This window comes from Bipolaris sorokiniana (genome assembly GCF_000338995.1).
Source record: "Bipolaris sorokiniana ND90Pr unplaced genomic scaffold COCSAscaffold_13, whole genome shotgun sequence".
NCBI lineage: Eukaryota > Fungi > Ascomycota > Dothideomycetes > Pleosporales > Pleosporaceae > Bipolaris > Bipolaris sorokiniana.
In genome coordinates, this window is record NW_006911907.1 from 697,662 (window position 1) to 717,604 (window position 19,943).

Consider the following 19,943-nt stretch of genomic DNA (forward strand, 5'->3'; position numbering starts at 1 on the left):
TAGATGATCTACCGCACGTCACTGCGCCAATGTCAAGGCAAGGCGACGATCGACGAGCTGGGCTGGAAAGGCGTGACCTAATCGTACCTACCCGTGTAGTATATCTGGATGTATCTATCAGTATAACAAAGTAGGGGGGGGCGTAGGGAACGAGAGGAGAGGGAAGAAGAAGAAGAAAAAGGGTCCGGCCCATTGTCAAGTTAATGGGCTTGATGATGCACATGGCGAGTCGCGGACCAGCCACGCACACATGGCAAATCCAACGCCATCAGAAGCGGTTCCAAGGGGGACCCATGGGCCATGATGTCGCAAGGCACTCGCGTTCGCTTCGCAAGCTTGTGGCAGTATCTGTTTAGGAGCGGCGGTTCTAGCCTAGTTGCAGAGCGCAGCCGGCTAACCCGATTTTCCCCACGGTGGTAGGGTGTGTGTGGTGCGCTAGACGGCTAGGTCGAGCTGCATCTGCAGGCTGGTGTTTAGGTGGGCGACGCCTTTGAAACTTCGTTCCAGCTCTGCTTCTCTGTCAGCAGTTCCGCATAGGAGTTTGCCGGCCACTAATGAACCTCAGGCCCAGTGCCCCAGCGCAAGATATACAGAGTTAATGCCCAAAGTGCATGACCCATCTTCCTCTGCACTGCACATGAAGTCTCTACTGGCAAATCCTTCTTGTCCACCAACGAGCCAACCAACCACCACCCCAACTCCGACATAGCTCCTTCTGTTCAAGCCGCAGCACCGAGACATGCTCGCATTCATGCCTGCACAACCCTCGACATCTTCTTCAGGTACGTCGGCTCTCAGCCAGCCAGCCTGCCTGCCTGCCTATCTGCAGCCCGCCAGCAGCCCACTGAAGCTCCACCGCTGACATGCTGCACAGGAATAAATTACTGGTATGGCAACGGCAGTCTGCCAGACACCCTACAAGGTTTTTCCCAAACAGCCCCCAGCCTACGCTTGATGCGCCGTGCCTCGGACGCTGTTGCACAGGCAGCGGAAATCCAAATGTGAGTGCACATATCATCATCAGTCTTTTTGTCCACCATGGTCTCGGAGGACCCCCCCTCCCCTCCCTCAGCCGACGTATGTGCGTGTATGGATGGACATGTGTATGTTGGTACACATTCCTCGGTGCGAGTATGCGTGCGTGTGTGTATGGATAATACATACGTACGTACGCGGCAGGCACGGTGAAGCTCATCGGTCTCTGTTCCGGTCTGGTTTGGCAACCACGACCTTCTGCCTCGTCGACTCTCTGCACTCTCCGCCTCGTGGATCGCCATTGTCGCCGACACAGTCGCCTTCGGACCCGACCCAGGATCCAAAACTCCATCATCTACCAGTGCGGAGCAGACTGCTCCGACGTCCCGTCACGATCCGGAGATGCCAAGGGATACATGACAATCGCGAAGCTCTGTTCCAACGATCATCCTCTTTGGTTTCGGCAAGGATCGGCGGCAACATCTTACATCCTCGTGTCGTCTGCTTGTCCTCGGCAACTGACTGCTCACTGAGACGGAGAGAAAAAATCACACCATTCAAAGGCTTACAATTACCGTAAAGGTAATTTGATAGACCTGTTTGCTGGCTGCGCCGTGACCATGACACGTTCATGCCCACTTGTCTTGGGATTTTCATCGGCATTCGTTTCGGGAGACGAGACCTGGGCACCGTGTGCGCGGGGTCCAACGCACCACCGATAGTGCGCATATCAACGCAAACCTAGCCGACAGCAGGCGCAATCGCAGGCGGAATGCGCTCGCCTACTAGAGGAGCACAGAGGCATCTCATGTCACCACTTTTTGCTCGAGGACCGTGAATTTGCTAACAGCTGATTAGCCAGGACTCGTCTGAATGGGACGAAGGCCAAGCTCCACTCCATCTCGACAACAGCCAACAGACCAATCTTGTGATTCGACCCCCGGCAGCGTCCGCCGCTGCGAACCACAAAGCCCCGCTGGCGCCCAAGCAAGGCCTTGGGGGCGCCCTGGCAAACGCTCGAGGTCAGCACCATTCGCCCATTGCCGGCACATATGCATTGCGGACTCCCCGTGGTAAAATCACTTCCATAGCATGCGAGAGCTGCAGGAAGCGAAAGTCAAAGGTCCGTCCCAAGCTGCCCACCCAATTGACTTGCTCGCAGGCCAGCTAACAGGTCTCTTTTTTCCAGTGTGATGGTGTCCGACCAAAATGCAACACTTGCCAGTCAAAGAACCTCACGTGCGTGTACGATGTCGCAGAAGACGGCAAGACAACGACCCAGCTGCGCGCCCACGTACGGCGACTGGTCAAGGAACTCGAGGACATGAAGTCAATCATTTCCCTGCTTGCCATGACACCAGATCGTGCGTTGGCAGCAAGCTGGGCAGCAGAGATTGAGAAGAATGGATTCGCCCATCATTCCGCCGACGATGTCAGGAAGGCACTTTCAGGACCCATGACGGGGGATCCACATGAGCCGCTTCTTGTATCAAACCACGATTCCTTGGCAGGCCCGACACCAGCTCTTCCAGAAGGCGACTCGTTCGGAACGCCTGGTAGCGAGGCCTTTGCTACCGCTCCCCACCACATGGGCGCCTCGCCGTATGGGGCATCTTCTCGAGAAGATAGGTAATTGGTTACCCGCGCTACAAGTGAACCAAACGCTGACCCAAACCCCCAAGCCGAGCACAAAGTCATTCGTCATTGGTCTTTTCGCACGACGTTACCCCGGTTGATGGCACGGTAGCGATGAACCCATCGCCCATGACTCTCGAAGACTCAACAAACGCAATGAGCAAGTTCAGTTTCGACTGCGCGTATTACCGGAGGACAAAGCGGGATCTCCTTGCAAGCGGGTGGAGTGAGGTGCAAATATTTGGCCGATGTGAGATTGATGTGGATACTCTGTTGCTTGGCTTCACGGACCTGCAAGATGTGCAGCCAGTCTCGACATGGTGCGCAAGAGCTTGCAACAGAATACTACCAACGGCCTCTCTTCCAGTCCGGCTTGCAGCCACTTGGCTCCTTACAAAGTTGATGCGGGTAAGTGCTGAGATGGCCATTTTCGCAAAGGACCGTGTCTGATCCAGTCTCCAGTATCTCATCTGGCCGAGTGCCGAAAATATGAACGGAAACCCGGATTGGATGATGCCGACAATGGGAAAGCAGGAAAATTCGCCGTACGATATGCTGATCGACCTTGTTCCATGGTATGTTGTGCCCAGGCTCTTTCTCCAATTCACGACACTTGGCTTGCTCTTTCTCCTACCACAAAATCGACAGTGCTTTTTCTTCCATCCTTGGTGTCTGTCCATGCTAATGTCTTTTTCCAGGCCTCAGGTACGACAGTTGCTATATCAACACCCCCAGGAATTCTCAGTTAGCCATTTCATTAGCCAAATTGGCATCAAATGGCCACATGCCGACGACTTATGCCACTACTGGGACATTGAGGCTGGATACTCACGAATGACTCCCCTTTTTGAAAGCACCATTATCGAGTTGGCCAACTGGACCATTGACCCTAAAATTCTCAAAATCATGCCACAGCTCGAAGGCAACATTCCCACCCGGCCGTTTTCATAGAGCTGCGCAACGTTTTTCCAGACTCGGTTGTAGTCGCGTGTTTTATTTTAGCGGAGTTTTTGCTCAAAACGAGTGCGCATTGTTGCATATCTGGATTTCGCATGTCTGGAAGAATTTCCAGGTTATCTTTTACCATGCTCCTCCTCTTACTCTACTAGGTTCCGGAGGGTGTGTGCGTGTATACTATTTGAGTAGTATTGAAAGCGGTTAGAAAGCTTTTAGCTGGACTTGGGCTGCTGTTGTTTCCCGCCAACAGCAAAGTCGCATTGGGGTTTTTTTGAGGGACCATTTATGTCGCATAGTAACCAGGGCGTTAGAGAGAAAGCCAGATGTTTGTTTTGTTGTTGTCGTTGTAACTCTTCCTTCTTTTAACTTGCTTTTCCCATGTCTTATGGAGTTTTGGCCGGTTCGATAGAGGGAGGGTGTTGGTGGGAGTGGAGGACAAAAAATCCTTTTGAAACCTAAAAAATGAAAAAATCTCACAAATTAAAAGGGCCCCCCTTGGATGCTTTGTAGTGGAGAAGCCGTTGGCATGCTTGTTTTTGCAATGCCGAATGTTGCTGTGATCGGTGAGCGTGCGCATGTTTTCGGATCGGGAATACCATAAAACGCCATGGCATACGCATCGCGCAATCCCTCGCTATAGTACGTACAGACCATTTCGATGTGTGACTTGCCCGTTTGCAAAACATAATCATGCACTGGTTGAATGGAACACCCCCCCATCACCACCATCAAAAAGAAGGACCAGACCGACCAGTTTCGTTGTGTCTCGCCCATCTCTATATGTACTACAACTCCCGCCCCCCCCCCCCCCCGACGAGCGGGAAAGAAGCAGGACCGGACAAGGGACGTGTGCAAACCCGCGAGCCAGTAAACCACGGCGGGTGCGAGCAAGCGCCACACCACACCCACGCTTTTAATTCCGCGGGTACCACCTACCCTACTTTCCGTCTTCTTCTAGCGTGCGCGTTTCCACAACTTTTTTACTCCACTCCTTTTCTCCAACACTTCGTGGCGCTTTTTTTTTCCCGATTCTCTTGTCGAGTCCATCTTTCATAGCAAGTGCCGTGGTATCCACTCTTTTTTTAACTTGGCGCGCACGCGCGCTGCGCTGTGTGATTGGAGATGGGAGTGGGGAGGGTTAGTATGGTGCCAAGGTAGGTGTGTCGGATGGAGTGTTCCGACGTGTGTGCACGTGTTGCGTGCTGTGTGTGCGGTGCGGTGCGGCGATCGGGGCGTGTGACGCAAGAGGTGCATTTGAGTGGGTGTGTTTGTGGGTTGTTTTGATGGGTATCGTATGGTTGTGTTTGTTGTTGTCGTTGTTTTGATCCTGTTGTCTGTTTTTTTGCTGGAAATGAGGGATATGATGGGCATTATATGTAATAATGGTCCTTTGCTTTTTTTTAGACGGTTGGCTTACACTACCCAGCACGCGCGCTACGAATAGAACATGCATGGATCAAGTAGGTTTGTAATCGCTTTTTTAGCTCTGCCTTTTTGCTCTTGCTTTCCTTTGCTCCATTTTTTTCTGGGGCGCGGCGGGGCGGAGGGCATGTGTGGCTTGAGCAACTTTTTAAGTGGGTGCCCCTTGCGCGTGGACGTATCTGTGGCTTGCGGTGCTGGCTTGGCTGTTGTTCTAGACGTATGTGAAAGACTGAGGGACAGCAGGAATATGTATGTGATGGGCTTCGTATCAGGTGAGACTCCTGTTGTTCCTGTAGCTTTTCCTCCAGGGTCTAGGCTAGCTTCATCGACTGGACGAGCCTGGCTCCATCTTTCTCCTATTTTCCCACTTTTCCGGCTTTTGGGGTGATCCTTTCGCAATTCCTGATTCGGCAATTTTGGTATCTCGACTCTATTTGCCCTAAGGGAGATGAGTGGGGACAGTCACGGCGAGGTCCCCACTACCTATTTTGTGCTGTACGTGATCCGTGCGGCCCACTTGTCTTGCTATTGTAATTCCCTATCAGGCAAATATTTTGGTTATGCAGCTATCCGATGTTACGGGGTCGCTCGTTGTTGGATGCTTGCAGTGACGTGCAGACTGGGCACACGGTCGTGTCCGGGAATAAGATCTGGCTCTGTACCCCTGCCTTGGCTCTTAGTTGTGAAGAGTTGACACTGATCCGCGGAGAGGTACGAGGTAAGTATTTGAGGCTGAGATCGGGCGGCGCGCGAGTCTCGGACCAAATAAAGCGCCTTCAGTTATGCCGTACCACTTGTTTAGAGAGGTCCGATATTTACCACACCATTGCCCTATCCTGATCCAGGGTAGCTTCGGGGGTATTTTTGGCATGCATGGTTTCCGACGCGGCATTGGCAGTGGAGTGTTTTTACCTAGTCCTCCGAGCTGAAGTCTTGGTATGCGGTTGGTAGCACAAAGGTGGAGAGATAATATATTTTGGCGGGAAGGTAAGGCGAAGGGTTTCTTAGTCGGGCACAGGCAGAATAGGTAGACTTTTCCAGCTTGGAGGAAGGAACGAAATTCTCGCTGCGCTGTGCTGTGATTGGGAAGGTGGCACGAATTAGCCTCATAAATGAATGCTCTCTCTGGCCAAGTGGACAGCATGTCCGTGTTGCATGCGTCTGGTTTGAACAGACCTACCTTGATTGCTTCCGTTCCAGCCACTCAATAGAACTCCTAGGGAAAAGGGCCACAGGAGTGAACCACCAATTACCAAGCGACGTTTCAAATACCGAGAGTCAGCCAAAGGGTCGATGACAAACTCCGACTTGCTCTCTTATCTACATGTCACTCTGCATGAAAGGCGTGTGTCCTCCTTGCGATGCAACTCGTCACCGCATTTGGATCGAATAAGACATGTCGGATGTAATGACCGATTGGTTTAGTCGGGCCTCAGGCTGGATCATGCTTATGCTTATGCGCGAGGCTGAAATAGCTAGCAATTCTTCTGTGACTCGCATACATGTCCCACAGCCATGGATTGTGCGTCGTGCTTTAGCTCTGCTCCACTGTGGGGAGCCTGAGACGAGCTGGAATGTCGTGCAGCGGAGCGCGGATCCCCGTCCTACATGGGGGTTGTGCGTGTGCGTGTTTCGTCACGTACATACGTAGACCAAGCCCCTCGCAGATCCAGCATCATCATTGGCCATTCCACCACTGGACTTAGCCTCACTTGTACGTCGACGAACTGTCACAATCTTTTGACATGTTGTTGGACTCGTATTCATGAATATGTGGCTTAGTATTGCATTCTAATGGCGTTTTGATCTGAGGATCCACTTTAGGTACCACCACTGCCCGGGCTGCAGCATACTGTTCTTTTCCTCTTCGCCCAGACAACTTCCACTCGTAGGACAATGACAATCAAGACAGGTTATATATGATGCTCGCTTGCCGCTAACACTATGCATCCTAAATCAAGGCTACACACGGCTTATGTTCTTGAATACCACTATTGCATATACTAGGCTAGTCAGGTTGGGTTGAAGTAGGACCTACGACTGTGACTAAACACAGGACATCATTTGGGGAACAGAGACATGACTGATTGTATCATGAGCAGAATGTCCTTCAAGTATCAAAGTATTGTATTTGTCTAGCTATGACAAAGTCAAGGGTATCATAAGTACAAAGGAAAATATTCAACAACGAACGCAGCCTTCATGCCGTATAGGCTGCACAATCGCAAAGCCTGTATATGCCGCCTCAGGCCAACAAAGGTGTCTAAAAAAGATCATCAACCATTACAACTTTTCCATCCACACTGGTACCGTTGGTGTGTCCACAGAGGTCCCACGTGCACTCAATCCCATCTCCATCTTGGTCGACCCTGCAGCCTATCAAGTCTTCCATCTCCGTCACCCATGCTGTGCGCCCGGAAGCGCATCGATCGGGCTGCAGTTCGTAGTTGAGTTTGCTCCCCAGGTCGCCGATATATGATCCAAACACCGTCTCCACAATGATCTCATCCTCTGGATCAATCACGCGGATCATCATGCCGGCTTCCTTCCTTGCAGCCAAGATGCGCGATTGCGCTGCGATGCGTGATCGCATGGGCGTAAGAATGGTACCGATTGCAGCGTTTGTGGCGGGAAGCCCATACCTAGGTAAGCTCACGACAGAGTCGACGCGGGTCTCTGACCCCACAGCACAGTTGAACATTCCGTCTTCCCGAACCGAGGTAGAAACTGACTCGTCAAATGGAAGGCTGACTGAGCTGATGGTACGAGGTACGAGAGCAAGCTGGGAAATATCGGCTGGTAGAAGTGCTGTGGCGAGCGGTTTGCAGAGTGATTGGATGGTGCCTTGGGGATCGTGAGGAATGCGGACGTGGCAGAGGGACGGGAATCCGTTGTCCATGATACCGGCTGCAAGGATATATGTAGCGATGCAGCAGCTTGGCTCTGGATTTGTCGATAGAGATGTTGGTGACTCGTGTGATTCAAAGGTGGGGGCAGAAAGAGAACTAGCCTCAGACCGAAACTCCCAGTGGAGGTAGCGAAGCGATGGTGAATGGAACACGGGTGTTGATTCGTGTTCTCGCAGTGCAGGTGCCTTATTTTGAACCAGGGAGAATTCCTCTAGGCTAGCTAGAGAAGGCGACAGAATATCTGCTAGTGTATGAACGCTGATATCTATGCCAACCAGTGTCAATTTCTGGATCGAGGTCGCTTGCGGCGATGTTACGAAGCGCTGGATGCCCTTCTCCGTGATGCCAGGAAGCGCCTCGAGACGAAGACTTCGCAGGTTTGTTGGTAAAGCGTTTAATACCATGTTTGTGAATGAAGTCGCAGGTAGCCCGCGTATCGATAGATGACGTAGCTGTGGAAAGCTTCGAAGTGTGCCGACGATGGCTCGGAAGTTGAGGGGTGATGAGGAGTTGTTCGGTCCCTGATGCAAGACCAGAGTAGATAGCTCGGGGTGATTGGAATTCAAGTCAAGGAAATGTTCGGTAGGGTCGCATTCGACAATGTAGTGGCCCCTCATCTCGTCTTCGTCTTCCTCGTTGAGTTCGTTCTCAGCATTACCCAGTATCCACGTCCGCTCCTTGAGGTTCGATCGTGTCGATAGGGCATACGATAGACGGTCGAAAGCATTTGTGAATGGAACGTGGAAACCAACGAGGCGTTCCAGACGAGGGCAGGCCATGACCAACGACGCCACCAAATTCAAAATCTCCTCTTGCTCGATGGTAGCATTCTGGTATAGGTTCTGGAAGGCTGGAAGTTGCAACTCCTTTACCTGCTCAGCAAGGACGGAGCTCTCGCGAAGAGTCCTTCGAAGTAGCTTTAGTCGACTGGTTCCCTTTATCTTCAGCCTCGGATGCGCTCCATGCTCTTCATTAGCCAGCACCAGTGCCTTCCGGTACATTGCTGCATTTGCAGCTTTCCCCCACGCCCGGCTAGTAAGGGAGAGGCTGTGAAGATCTCTTAGATAGCATGTTGCGCATGCTCCCTCTTGGTCCATGTGAATTGGACTTAATTGCGCAACAATGCAATCATAGACTTCTCTAGGTAGGCTCTTGTGGAAATATCCTGGCATTTGGTATCCATCGTCTGAGCAGACTCTGGAGTGTCCGGATTGCCGTGGCGCATGGCCAGAGAAAGTAAGGCGGCGGTCACTATATGAGGTTTCATCCGAAAGGTACGGTCCAGTGGCTTTGATGACTGAGTGTCTAGGTGTCCGCACAACTACCTGCGGAATCGCTACGGAGCGTAGAGTGCTCGAAGCTCGTCTCTTGAAGCCATTGATTATTCGTGGTCGGGATGGCTCGCATCTACATGGAGGTCAGCGGATATATTTGGGACTGAAAAGATGTATCGACTACGAGCACAGTGGTCGAGTACGGACGAGACTGTTGGCATCGCCTTGGAAGCGTCTGCTCGTGTTCTACATGAAACCATTGTCTGCACTGAAGCGTTCAAACTCGGCGCTATCTACTCCTACTTACAAATCAACAGAGCCTTTCTCTGGCTTTTCTTTTCGGGATTTCGACAAGCGGAACATGATAATGTTATCTTTGGCTGGCACTGAGATCACAAAGCGAGAGTGGCGAAAATGTCATCACAAATCCCGAGTACAAGCGCCAGTTTTGTACATTGGGGGAAGATAAGGATAGACGAAACAAAGGCGCAAGACTTTCTCGGCGAAATAAGTATCTTTGGTTGTATGAAACATGTCAGCACGGGGTCTACCTTGCTAATACTCATATATCTGCGCGCGACATATTCAAAAAAACGGGTCAGCACGGCCGTTGCCTCACAGGCATGATGCCATCACCGAGTCACGAGCTGCTCTGTACCAAGGGACGCCCCAAGAAGACGAGCTTACACCAGGCAAGATGGGCGATGCAATCAGCAGAATGCGTGGGCGCCACAGACGAGTCATGGCTTTGACAGCCTCAGCTGGGCCGCCTCCTAGACCAGGGGAACTTGCCACGAGTTGGGATGGCTAACGGTGTTAGCTTCAGTAAGCGCGCTGATATGGTTGAGCGAAACGTTGGCTGTGCATTACTGGCAATAAGCATGGCTGAGGGCCGCGTGCCGTGTTTCTGTCGCAGTGTCAAGTTTGCGGACCGGACGGTCACATACCGTTCTGAGAAAGCAGCGTCTGACCGATAGGTATCCTCCGTGTCTTAGTTGATGGTGCTATGGTTGATCTCACGAACACGTTTGCGGTGGTAGGTAGCACGTGAGGCTGAAGAGCTGTAAAAGGGTCATCCACCTGCACCCCTGGACGGCGATCAGGTCCCTGGTCTTCGGTTCTTCTCGCCAATCGAAGCTCGGGCTCTAGAAGACACTAGAGAAGACGCCAAAGAGGGTGCCAAGCATTTGATGCTGTGGAGAGAGCTAAAGATCCGCGATCTGGTGGCCCTTGTTCTACTAGCAAACCGCGCAATTGCAACGAAGGCTTTGGATTGGAAGATTAATGCCATTTAAGGTGTGGCTTAATTGCCATATCTGCAGGCAACACGTGGTAGATGCCTGTGCAACACGAGAGCTGGTACCCACTCCCTTTGCACCGTGCCTTGCATATTGCTCACGGATGGTCATTTGCCATCTCCCGAAAACTATACCAGTTTTTGCCGCACTCAACACCAACATGGTCCCAATACAGATTGATCATCAAATGGAGACGTGCTATGTGCTGCATGTGCTTATTCTTTGACAGCGGCCCAGTACCCGCCCGGTTGTTTCACTTCATCCACTTTCACATAGTCTGTGGGTTAGATAGCTCGTGAGCTAACCTTTCAACGCCATAAATGAGAACAAAGGTACCGGTTGTCTGGAACGTTGAGATATATGGTTGAGATATCAGGTCGCATGCGAAGCCGCGTCGTAACCAAGGTTCCTCATCATAAAGGGATGGAACTACGCTATGCGGCAAGCATTGAATACAGCACTAACGTGTCGTGAGTTTTAGCGTAGAAGCCTTCGACGCCGAACCCCCCTAGAACCAAACTTTGAGCTTTTGGTCCCCGAATGTTCCGAAATTGCGTTGAGCACCAAAACGGGCACGAGAGCTTGCGCATCTTATCACGGCGCCTTGGAAGGAGGGGTACCTGAACAGTTCGTCACCGACAGAAACCCCTTTTGGTAACTCAGCAACATGGGATTCGGTCAAAAGCTGGGGTTCTATGTGTTGGCAAGGCACAGACAGACTCGGCATGGTAGTCAGCCCGGTATCAATATAGTCACGTGACGGGATCACAGCAAGATTAGCTTCTAGTAGCAAAGCTCCTGGATCAACTACGCCCGGAAAATTTCGTGCGGAGCTACTGTGAATATACTCCCTTTCTGTATGCTCGAGCCGTACTGTCGAATTTGGCCGAGGCTTGGAAGACAGCGGATCAAGTATTCGAGGGTTCTGTGCATAGATATGAGCGGTACCTAACGCCAATTGCTTAAGTCCTGTGCTATTGAGCATGGGTTCAATTGCCAGCAGAGCAATACCCAAAACCCAGCAGATCACGGCACAGTGTCTGGGACGGCCCAGCTAGTACTGCCGTTGAGTACCAATGACGATGATGCTGAGAGTGTTCCATCCAATAGTTAGCGTACGACAGAGCCAAAGTCGGCCCCAGCACAACCGCATCACCAAAACAACACCGCTACTTGCGTGCTAAAACATCAACCAAACGCCATTGCAGCATAGCTTGTAGTCTTCGTTACTTTTGTATGCGACTAGAACGTGAAAGAAGAGCACGTGCAGGCCGGCAATGCGTGGAGCCGGAGGAGGTTGGTCATGCACGTCCGGGGATTGAGCGGAGCCGTGTAAGTACTGCTAACGAGAATTGAGGATGCGACATCCTGCAAGGCGATCCATCAGATCCCCATTTTCTTTCCAAACCATAACGGGCTGCTGCATGGTTTGCCTCATCCTCGCCCTGAAGACATCGAAGATGCGGAACATGGGCATGTTGCAGATCCGTCGATCCTAATCACCAACCGCCCTTTGCACGAGGCACAACACGAGATGCTGTGCAAGCTCGAATTTACTCTTTGATCAGCAAACACGCAAGGGGAAATCATGAAGATCATACTGCAACGTATGCATGCAATCTTGCGATCAAGGCAACGACCCAATCCGGAATGTGGGTCCAGCCTTACCTCTGCTGCCATCAAACAGCCAGACGCCACACATCTTTTAGCACGCTACACCCCTGCTTTCAATATTCGCACGAAGTCATAGATGTGCCTTTTTCAACTATCGAAGACACTATAATGTACTTTCCATTGGCGGATTGTGCAGTTTCAATTCCACGGTTCTACAACAACAACTTGAGCATAACACATTAAGGGACTTTAGCTAGTATGGCCATCTTCTCGCCGGATCCCCAGGTGTTTGAGCCAGACTAAAGTAAAGAAAAAAGGAAAGAGATTTGTGAGAGATTGATACATATGTAGTGGTGTCCTCCTAGAGCAAATTCATCAGTCAATTGCGTGACGATACGATCTTTGAAAACCATAATCTTACCTGTGATGGCTATTCCAAGCACACCATCTCTGGTACTCCTGACCATTGGCCTTGTAGTAGCAAAGGTACATAGACTTATACCAATGCACCATCCTCATCCATAAAGCACCAACTCACACCCTGCAGTTTCTCTACGTGGGCCTTACATGTCCAACAAGACACCTACCAGGCCCCTGGTACACACGCTTCACGCATTACCGCCTCAAACGTGCCGTCGTCACCGGCCAGCGCATCTTCTACATCGACTCACTGCACGAGAAGTATGGCCCAATTGTCCGACTCTCACCTACAGAAGTGGGCGTTGCCGACCTCGATGCCTTCAAGGAGATTCACAAGATTGGCACAAAATACATGAAGAGTGAATGGTACCTCCGCCTTGCCAACTTCCCCAAAGCCGGTGTCTTCACCATGCTTGACCCGCGCGAGCATGGTCCGCGGAGGAAGCTGTTGTCTAGGTCGTTCAGCAGGTCCTATCTCGTACAGTACTGGGAACCTATCGTAAAGGAAAAGGCGCTCCTCGCCGTGCAAAAGATCAAGGCAGACGCCGTGAAAAGCACAGCAGATGTGTACAACTGGTGGATGCTACTAGCATCGGATGTCAGTGCCCATCTCGCCTTTGGCGACTCCTTCGGCATGCTCGAAGACGGACGCGTAAGATTCCTCTCTTATCCCCCTTCAGTTAAAAAACAACCCTTTTCAGCAACGCTAACGGCAACACACCCCTCAGACCAACCAGTTCATGCGCGTCCTCAAAAAACTCACCATGGGAGCCGGCATCATGGTCGAAATGCCGCTCCTCCGCCTCCTCCGCTTCATCCCCATAACCGCCATCCAAGAAATGTTCAACGCCAACGAATTCATCCTCCAGGGCGCTGGCAAAGCCGTCGAAACCGCGCGCTCCCGCACCGGTGAAAACAACATCTTCGCAAAGGTCATCGAAGACTGTGAGAAGGAAGGTGAAGGCCACATCGACGACATGGACGTAAGAATTGAAGCTATGAACGTCATCATCGCTGGTACAGACACGACAGGTGTGACGCTTACGTACTTGACGTGGGCGGTACTGCAACGCCCGGAGTTGCAAACTGCCCTAGAAACAGAGGTTGGAAGGTTACAAGACGATTTTACAGAGAACGACCTTATTAACCTACCACTGCTTAATGCGGTGATCGAAGAGACGTTACGGCTGTATGGTGCTGCACCGAGTAGTCTTCCGCGCGTTGTACCGCAGGGCGGAACAAAGTTCGCAGGCCATTTTATACCAGAGGGTGTTACGGTGGATACGCAGGCGTATACGTTTCATCGCGATCCGGAGATTTGGAGTGAGCCTTTGACGTAAGTATCCTGTTAATCCACCCACCCACTAATCTTTTCTTGCGAGAGAGATGTGCTGACTTCAAGCGATGTAGATTCAACCCCCAGCGCTGGATTCCCGATAAAGAAACCGGCGTGGCGGAAGCACTTTCTCCCGCTGCTAAACTGGCGTTTCACCCGTTTGGAGCGGGCGCGCGGTCGTGCATTGGGATTCATCTGGCACGCATGGAGTTGCGGTATGCGTGTGCGTTTTTCTTTCGCGAGTGTCAGGGAATAAGGTTGGGGGAGAGGACGACGCCTGAGAGTATGGAGTTCGAGGTATGTCTTTTTCTTCCCTCTTGCTCAGACAATTTTTCTTGTTCTTGTTCTACTTTTATGCAAAGAAGGGAAATGAGGCTAACGAAAGTGATTAACTTTAGAACTTCTTTCTCATTGCGCCAAAGGCGCATCGGTGTGAGATTACGTTTAGTGAGGCGCCGTAGGAGGTGTGTGCAGGGTTTGAGTTGGTGGATAGAGGGAAGAGACTTGGGTGTGTAGCTCGCGGGTACGTTGATTGTGCTTGTGTGGCAGAGTGGATGAAAGAAATAAGATTATGTGTGATGATTTCGAGGGCTTCAATGAGAAGGATGAGTGTGGTGTGGGGAAATGTCAGGTGTAGCAATTGAAGAAATCGAAGTTTGAATGTGTAATGACTTTGGAAGAGAACATCCGAGAATTCCCCACAGCAACACATTCGGATCACGAAAACGCTTTGAAATATTATCGAATTAACTAACCGCATGCTGCATGCACACATTTTCTCAGACGTATTATAATCACACCACAGCGTATCCAGTCATCAATGCAAATAGATCAAGTGACAAAAATCTCATTCGATTAATTAATTTCATGGATAAAGATGCGAAACCATTACCATATCATTCATATCCCATACACCCTCCACAAACAAACACCCTTATGTCAACAAGCGCTTAAGACCTCGTGGTATCAATACACTCATCCCCCCAAAGCACACACTTAGAGAATTACATCCAGTTCATACTACTGCTCCCCCCGCTTACAAGAAAAAGGCAGCAGCAGCAAGGAGGGCAGCAAATCCACCAGATACAGCAACCGCAGGCGCAGCGTTAGCAGTAGCCTGAGGGAGTCCTGAGGAGCTGGTAGGCGAGCCAGTACCAGTAGGACGACCGTTTCCAGCACCACCGCCAATAGGTGCAGAAGGCGTAGGCTGGCCCGAAGTAAATGGAGCCTCAGAGACGGGAGTAGCACTCTGGTATGCGGGCTCACCGTCGTCACCGTCAGCAACAGTAGCGTTGTTAGGGTTCAAGACCTGGTCGATAACGTGGACGACGCCGTTGGCAACGAGAACGTCGGCGATAACGACCTCGGCGTTGTTAACGAAAATGCCGTCGTCGTCGACGGTGATGGTGACGTTGGCGCCGTTGACGGTGGCGATGGAGGTGCCGTTTGCGAGGCGCGTCGAGTATCCGACTGTACCGGCAATCACGTGGTAAGTAAGGATCTTGGTGAGGTCGTCGGCGGAGAGGCCGGGGAGGGCAGAACCAATGTTCTGGAAGGCTTGATTGGTGGGTGCGAAGATGGTTACGTCGGGGGTGGTGTTCACGGTTTCGACCAGGTTGGCGGAAACGAGAGCACCGCGGACTGAGGTTAGGCCTGCGGCTGTGGCGATGTCGGAGACGGAGCCGGGAATGGTGAGGACGGTGTCGATTATGTGGATTACGCCACCGGTGAAGTTGACATTCTGGACTTGTTAGTAAGGGGAAGGGTGAAGGTGGATTTGGGGACGTACGGCTGTGGTGACGGTCGAGTTGCTTAGACTTCCAGTGAAGAAGACAACCTTGTCGTCATCAGTCGTAGCGTGTACGACCTGGCCGCCAGTAACATTGGTGTACGACGTATTAGTCAGGAGCGTAGGAACGAAAGCGCCCTCGTCTGGAATAGCAGAGGATGGGTATGATCCATTGAGGACGTGATATTGGAGGAGGGCAGTAATAGCACCAGGGGTGCTAGTCAGAGAAGACAACATCTGAGGGCTGACTTTCTCAAAAGCCGAGTTTGCGGGCGCGAGGATGGTAATGTTGCTGGCACTGCTGAGTGTCTGAAGAACATCTTGAGGGACGAGACCCGCAAGAGTCGATAGTTCGGACGACGATTTCAAAGCGTCGGCGAGACTGGGAGTGTTCTGCGCGACGGCAGCAGCCGCAAGGGCGGCGGCAATAGAGAGCTGCTTGAGCATAGCTAATTGAATGCTGAGATGTAGTGAAGAAAGAAGAAAAACAATAAGAAGAGCAAAGACAGTGGTAGAGCTGCTGTCAGGTTAACTTTTTCGAGTGCCTTACAATTGAGAATTGGGGGGAAACAATGCAATAAGTACCATCACCGCCAGCGACATAGCCACAAACAAGCCCATCCCGTCTCTTCTCTTGCTAGTCATGCCGTTGCCTGTTCCAAGTGCACCAGGAACCGACGGCACCGGCGAGTTCTCTCCAAGACCCCTGCTCGAACCAATTAGGCCGAACAAATGCAGTATGGTGATGCTCGCTTCAAGACGAGGCTTATGTCGTGCGGTATGGCCTGGTAAGCACCAGTGATATCATAGATCTGTTGGCCAAGTCACGACACACGCGGATTAATGACGCCTTGAAACTGTAGGCCATTCATTTGTGGTAGATCCAAGCAATCTAGTCCTGTCCGCGTGTTGTCGCGAGTGGAAAACCTGAATATGTAGCAGCATCGAGGCTGTGAACACGACACCTCACGATCGGAGGCTTAGTCCCTAACCGGCCATCTTTTTATTTCACTTCTCTTCCATCTGTCTGCTGCTTTGCACGTTTCACGGCCATCAGCATCGTCTCCCAAACGAAGGGTAGATCTCAAATCCCTTGCTGACGGAGTAACTGGTCTGGTTTCACTCTAGCCCAACTTCAACCTTCTGTCCGGAAAAAGCCAGGGTCAAAGGAAGTAAAGATTCTGGAATGGTAGTACGTACTAGCCCCAACTGCAGGGGAGGGGTAAGAAACGTGTTGTCAGTTCTCGATCGGCAATGTGTGGGGTAGACCAGAGCTAACTAGCTTGGCCGACGACACCATCACCTAATCAGGTGTGCAGGGGTGGAAACCAACCGTATTTTATAATCAACCTTGACTCTTGACCATACGATGCGTGCATCGAGCATGCTAGCAGTAGATCGAAGAGCACCTTGAGGATGGGGGGAAGGATTGCGCGTCCCTGTAGCGCTGGCCTTGCATCCTTACCAAAACCACACCACTTTTTGTCTTCTGTCGCTAAGGGCTGAAAGGCTTTAACCTCATGGATGGGTCGAACCTCAAGTTACATGGAGGGTAAATGTGTAACTTATTCATCGGGTTCCCCAATTAAACAGAGCTCGAAAGCGCACACTCTCCCGTCCCGCTGCCAACCAACGGTTATTGTTGTTGCCAGGACACTGTGCTGACTCTTGTTCATTCTCCTATGCCCATTCAAACCATATCCAGATCGCCATGCACAAGCACAATTGTATATCTCTCCATCTCTCCATCCATTCAACCCAACATAAATCCCAAGCAATCCTTAGCCACCTCACTGCCTCACCCAAGCCTCCCACCGGCAACTTTTCGCCGCGATCCTCTTCGCACGCCTTACTATTCCCACACCGACATTGGCACCGCATGTAGCTGTATGTACAACCAACACATCCTACATGCAACCCTCTCCACCTCCAGGAAAATCCTCCAAAAAAACACTCGTTGCTGGAAAAGTATTACACAGAAAAGCAAAGCCCCTTAGCCCCCGCGCCATCCAAGTAGGTAGTAAGTCATTTGTAAGCGGCGGCAAACAACCCAACACCCTGGTATCACCACCTCGCCTAACCGCACTACCCTTGTTGCATTTGTCCCGAGCATCGAGCAACTTTCTTTCATTTCCACACTTTGAACTCAGATCCTGGCCCTTTCCTTTGCTGCGCGTGTTTTGCCGCTGGGTACCTGATCTTTCCCGTTTTTCTCTTTCTTTAATAATCCCTGATCTAGAACTCTGGAGGAGGGTATGTGGCTGGCTTTGCAAGCGACTTTTAATTGCAGTTTGTTAGTAATAGGTCGGTTGCTGGGTATCGTTGGCGGCGGGGAAAAGGGTAAGCTGACAACGCGATTGAAAAAGCTTATGTGATGAAACTTGTTACTTCTTGCATCATTTGGGCTAGGCATCGTGGACTGTGCTGTGCTGTATATACCCCGTGGGCTTGGGGATAGCGGCGGATGGTGGATGGACAGCTAGGGTGCGTTGTTTTGTGCAAGGTAAGGGTAAGGGCATGGTGGAGTCTGTATATTCACGCAATGGAATGCCATGGAAGGGAGAAATATCGTGATTTGTGCTTCTCATTGAAGGCGTGTGGATTGTATCCAGCCATTCAGAGTATCTTTGCCCGCTTCAACATCACTGGCTCGAAACCAATGTCGCGCTCGACGCTCGCCGTTTCTAGCCTCGGCGGACAAATACCCCAATTCATGTGGTATGCTGCTGACACACATAGCTTTCCACGATGCGTCAAGCGAGACGGATAGTCATATCGCGTCCCGTGTGCGCTGAAACCCAAGGTAGCAGGTACTTGTCGCGCCCGGGTACCGCTGGTATGCAAAAGTTCATACTTTTCCCCAACAAGGTTGTTGTGATATCCCGTTATCCGTTCCTTGTCTTCCCTCTTCTCCAAAACAATCACAGTTGCTCTGCGCAACCGTAACGATACTTTCAGTCATAATCATAACTCATCATCGTCGCTGCAATTTCTCTAGGGTCAACCATGTCGACTACCTTCACCCTCTACTCCTCAGCATCTTCCCCAACGACGCTCCCAGGGTCCTACTTTCCTTGCTCCTGCTCTTAGGCGCAGGACTCGCATGTCTAGATGAGGTCTTGGACTCGGCAGGCGAGGCCTCACGGCGCTTTCTCCTCGCAGCAGCGTCTTTGGACTCGGTGCTGCTGGACGAGTTGAGTGTGTCGCTACGTTTCCTGAGACGACGGGTTGGGCTTGGCGTTTGCGCTTGAGGACGCGATTGCGAGGCAGATCTTGACGCTGATGATGTCTTTGGCGGGGCGGCTGTGGAGGCTGCTCGTCTCCGTCTTCTCTCTTCGTCGATCTGTACAGACTCGGGTTCTGGTACACGAGTGACGGCGGGACTTGGTGTTCGTGCTCGCCTTTCCTTTTCTGCAATCATGCTTTGTCGTTCCATTTCTTCGAGTTCTTCAAGAGACACTTTCTTCAACTCGGGCGCTGGACGCGGGCGCCGGGGTTCGCTTTCTGATCGCGATGCCGCATAGGAGTCGAGCACCTTCTCGACTTGCTTCCTGTGTGCATCGGTGTTTGCCAGGCGTGTGACCTCGAGTACCAGCAGGAAAGTGACGATATACCCGACGAAGAATCCGAGCCGGCTCCAGAATTCGTAGGTGACGAGAAAGGAAAAGAGTTTGACTGTGGAGATGATTCCGCCAATCATTTTTGCTAGAATGATTTGGAGTTTGGTAGGAAAGCAACAGCCGTGGATTTGCGGAGAGGAGCGTGATATCGTAAAGAGCAGTGTGATATCCCAAACCGGTCGTGTGATCCTCAGCAAGACCAGTATCGATACATGCGACCAGCGCTCAAAAACATATGCAATCCTCTATTCAATACGTTATCGCTAGACGTCAGTCAGACACCAAGCAAGTAAGAAGTAATAGAAGAGAGGGTGCGCAACTCCCCCTCTTCAACAATACTCCCCACCCCTCAGCGCCGCTCACCACCTTCCAATCCCACCGTTTCACCTCCGTGTCGCCAAGCAGGCCTCCTTACACAGGGGTCCTCCTTGAATGTTTGAGCATGAAACGGCTGACAGAAAAACCGAGGAAGAGCAGGGTGTGGGTACGTAAGGCAAAGGCGCGCGCTCTCTGATACGGTAAGAGGCTAGGTTCCAGATAATAATTCACATATTGTGGCTTTTGGGGTTGTCTTTCATTGTTGCAGGCGCCTTGTCGTGTGATGGGGAGGTGAGAGCGGGTGGGGCAGGGGAGGGGCAAGGGGGGTTGTAGCGAATAGATTTGTGAGGATACGGACGCCAGAGATAGTAGGAGG

At 51.5% G+C, this 19,943-nt stretch overlaps 7 protein-coding genes across 7 annotated transcripts; 2 read left to right on the forward strand and 5 right to left on the reverse strand.

Moving 5' to 3' along the window:
• Positions 1 to 751: 751 nt before the first annotated feature.
• Positions 752 to 3,561, forward strand: COCSADRAFT_163403 (uncharacterized protein; the record flags this gene model as incomplete). The annotated part of the gene is made up of 7 exons (XM_007705160.1): positions 752 to 782; positions 875 to 1,001; positions 1,834 to 2,098; positions 2,165 to 2,604; positions 2,658 to 3,018; positions 3,073 to 3,185; positions 3,309 to 3,561. 7 exons carry the CDS (start codon positions 752 to 754, stop codon positions 3,559 to 3,561), a joined length of 1,590 nt encoding a protein of 529 aa, XP_007703350.1.
• Positions 3,555 to 4,379, reverse strand: COCSADRAFT_238259 (uncharacterized protein). The gene has a single exon (XM_007705161.1). The coding sequence runs from the start codon at positions 4,339 to 4,341 to the stop codon at positions 4,048 to 4,050; it is 294 nt and encodes a 97-aa protein (XP_007703351.1). The 5' UTR covers positions 4,342 to 4,379; the 3' UTR covers positions 3,555 to 4,047.
• A 3-nt stretch (positions 4,380 to 4,382) lies between these two features.
• On the reverse strand, positions 4,383 to 5,188 carry COCSADRAFT_39709 (uncharacterized protein). Its single transcript, XM_007704898.1, has one exon. The coding sequence runs from the start codon at positions 5,018 to 5,020 to the stop codon at positions 4,706 to 4,708; it is 315 nt and encodes a 104-aa protein (XP_007703088.1). The 5' UTR covers positions 5,021 to 5,188; the 3' UTR covers positions 4,383 to 4,705.
• A 1,934-nt stretch (positions 5,189 to 7,122) lies between these two features.
• Positions 7,123 to 9,535, reverse strand: COCSADRAFT_192811 (uncharacterized protein; the record flags this gene model as incomplete). Its single annotated transcript, XM_007705162.1, has 2 exons — positions 7,123 to 9,305; positions 9,480 to 9,535. The coding sequence occupies 2 exons, from the start codon at positions 9,533 to 9,535 to the stop codon at positions 7,253 to 7,255; spliced, it is 2,109 nt and encodes a 702-aa protein (XP_007703352.1). The 3' UTR covers positions 7,123 to 7,252.
• A 2,935-nt stretch (positions 9,536 to 12,470) lies between these two features.
• COCSADRAFT_124329 (uncharacterized protein) lies at positions 12,471 to 14,597 on the forward strand. Its single transcript, XM_007705163.1, has 5 exons — positions 12,471 to 12,570; positions 12,632 to 13,156; positions 13,233 to 13,840; positions 13,915 to 14,137; positions 14,239 to 14,597. The coding sequence occupies exons 1-5, from the start codon at positions 12,511 to 12,513 to the stop codon at positions 14,299 to 14,301; spliced, it is 1,479 nt and encodes a 492-aa protein (XP_007703353.1). The 5' UTR covers positions 12,471 to 12,510; the 3' UTR covers positions 14,302 to 14,597.
• Positions 14,598 to 14,672: 75 nt separating this feature from the next.
• Positions 14,673 to 16,269, reverse strand: COCSADRAFT_149410 (uncharacterized protein). Its single transcript, XM_007705164.1, has 2 exons — positions 15,630 to 16,269; positions 14,673 to 15,581 (listed from the first exon to the last, which is right to left on the reverse strand). The coding sequence occupies exons 1-2, from the start codon at positions 16,074 to 16,076 to the stop codon at positions 14,877 to 14,879; spliced, it is 1,152 nt and encodes a 383-aa protein (XP_007703354.1). The 5' UTR covers positions 16,077 to 16,269; the 3' UTR covers positions 14,673 to 14,876.
• Positions 16,270 to 17,867: 1,598 nt separating this feature from the next.
• COCSADRAFT_192814 (uncharacterized protein) lies at positions 17,868 to 19,329 on the reverse strand (the record flags this gene model as incomplete). Its single annotated transcript, XM_007705165.1, has 2 exons — positions 17,868 to 18,561; positions 18,653 to 19,329. The coding sequence occupies 2 exons, from the start codon at positions 19,327 to 19,329 to the stop codon at positions 18,246 to 18,248; spliced, it is 993 nt and encodes a 330-aa protein (XP_007703355.1). The 3' UTR covers positions 17,868 to 18,245.
• Positions 19,330 to 19,943: the final 614 nt, after the last annotated feature.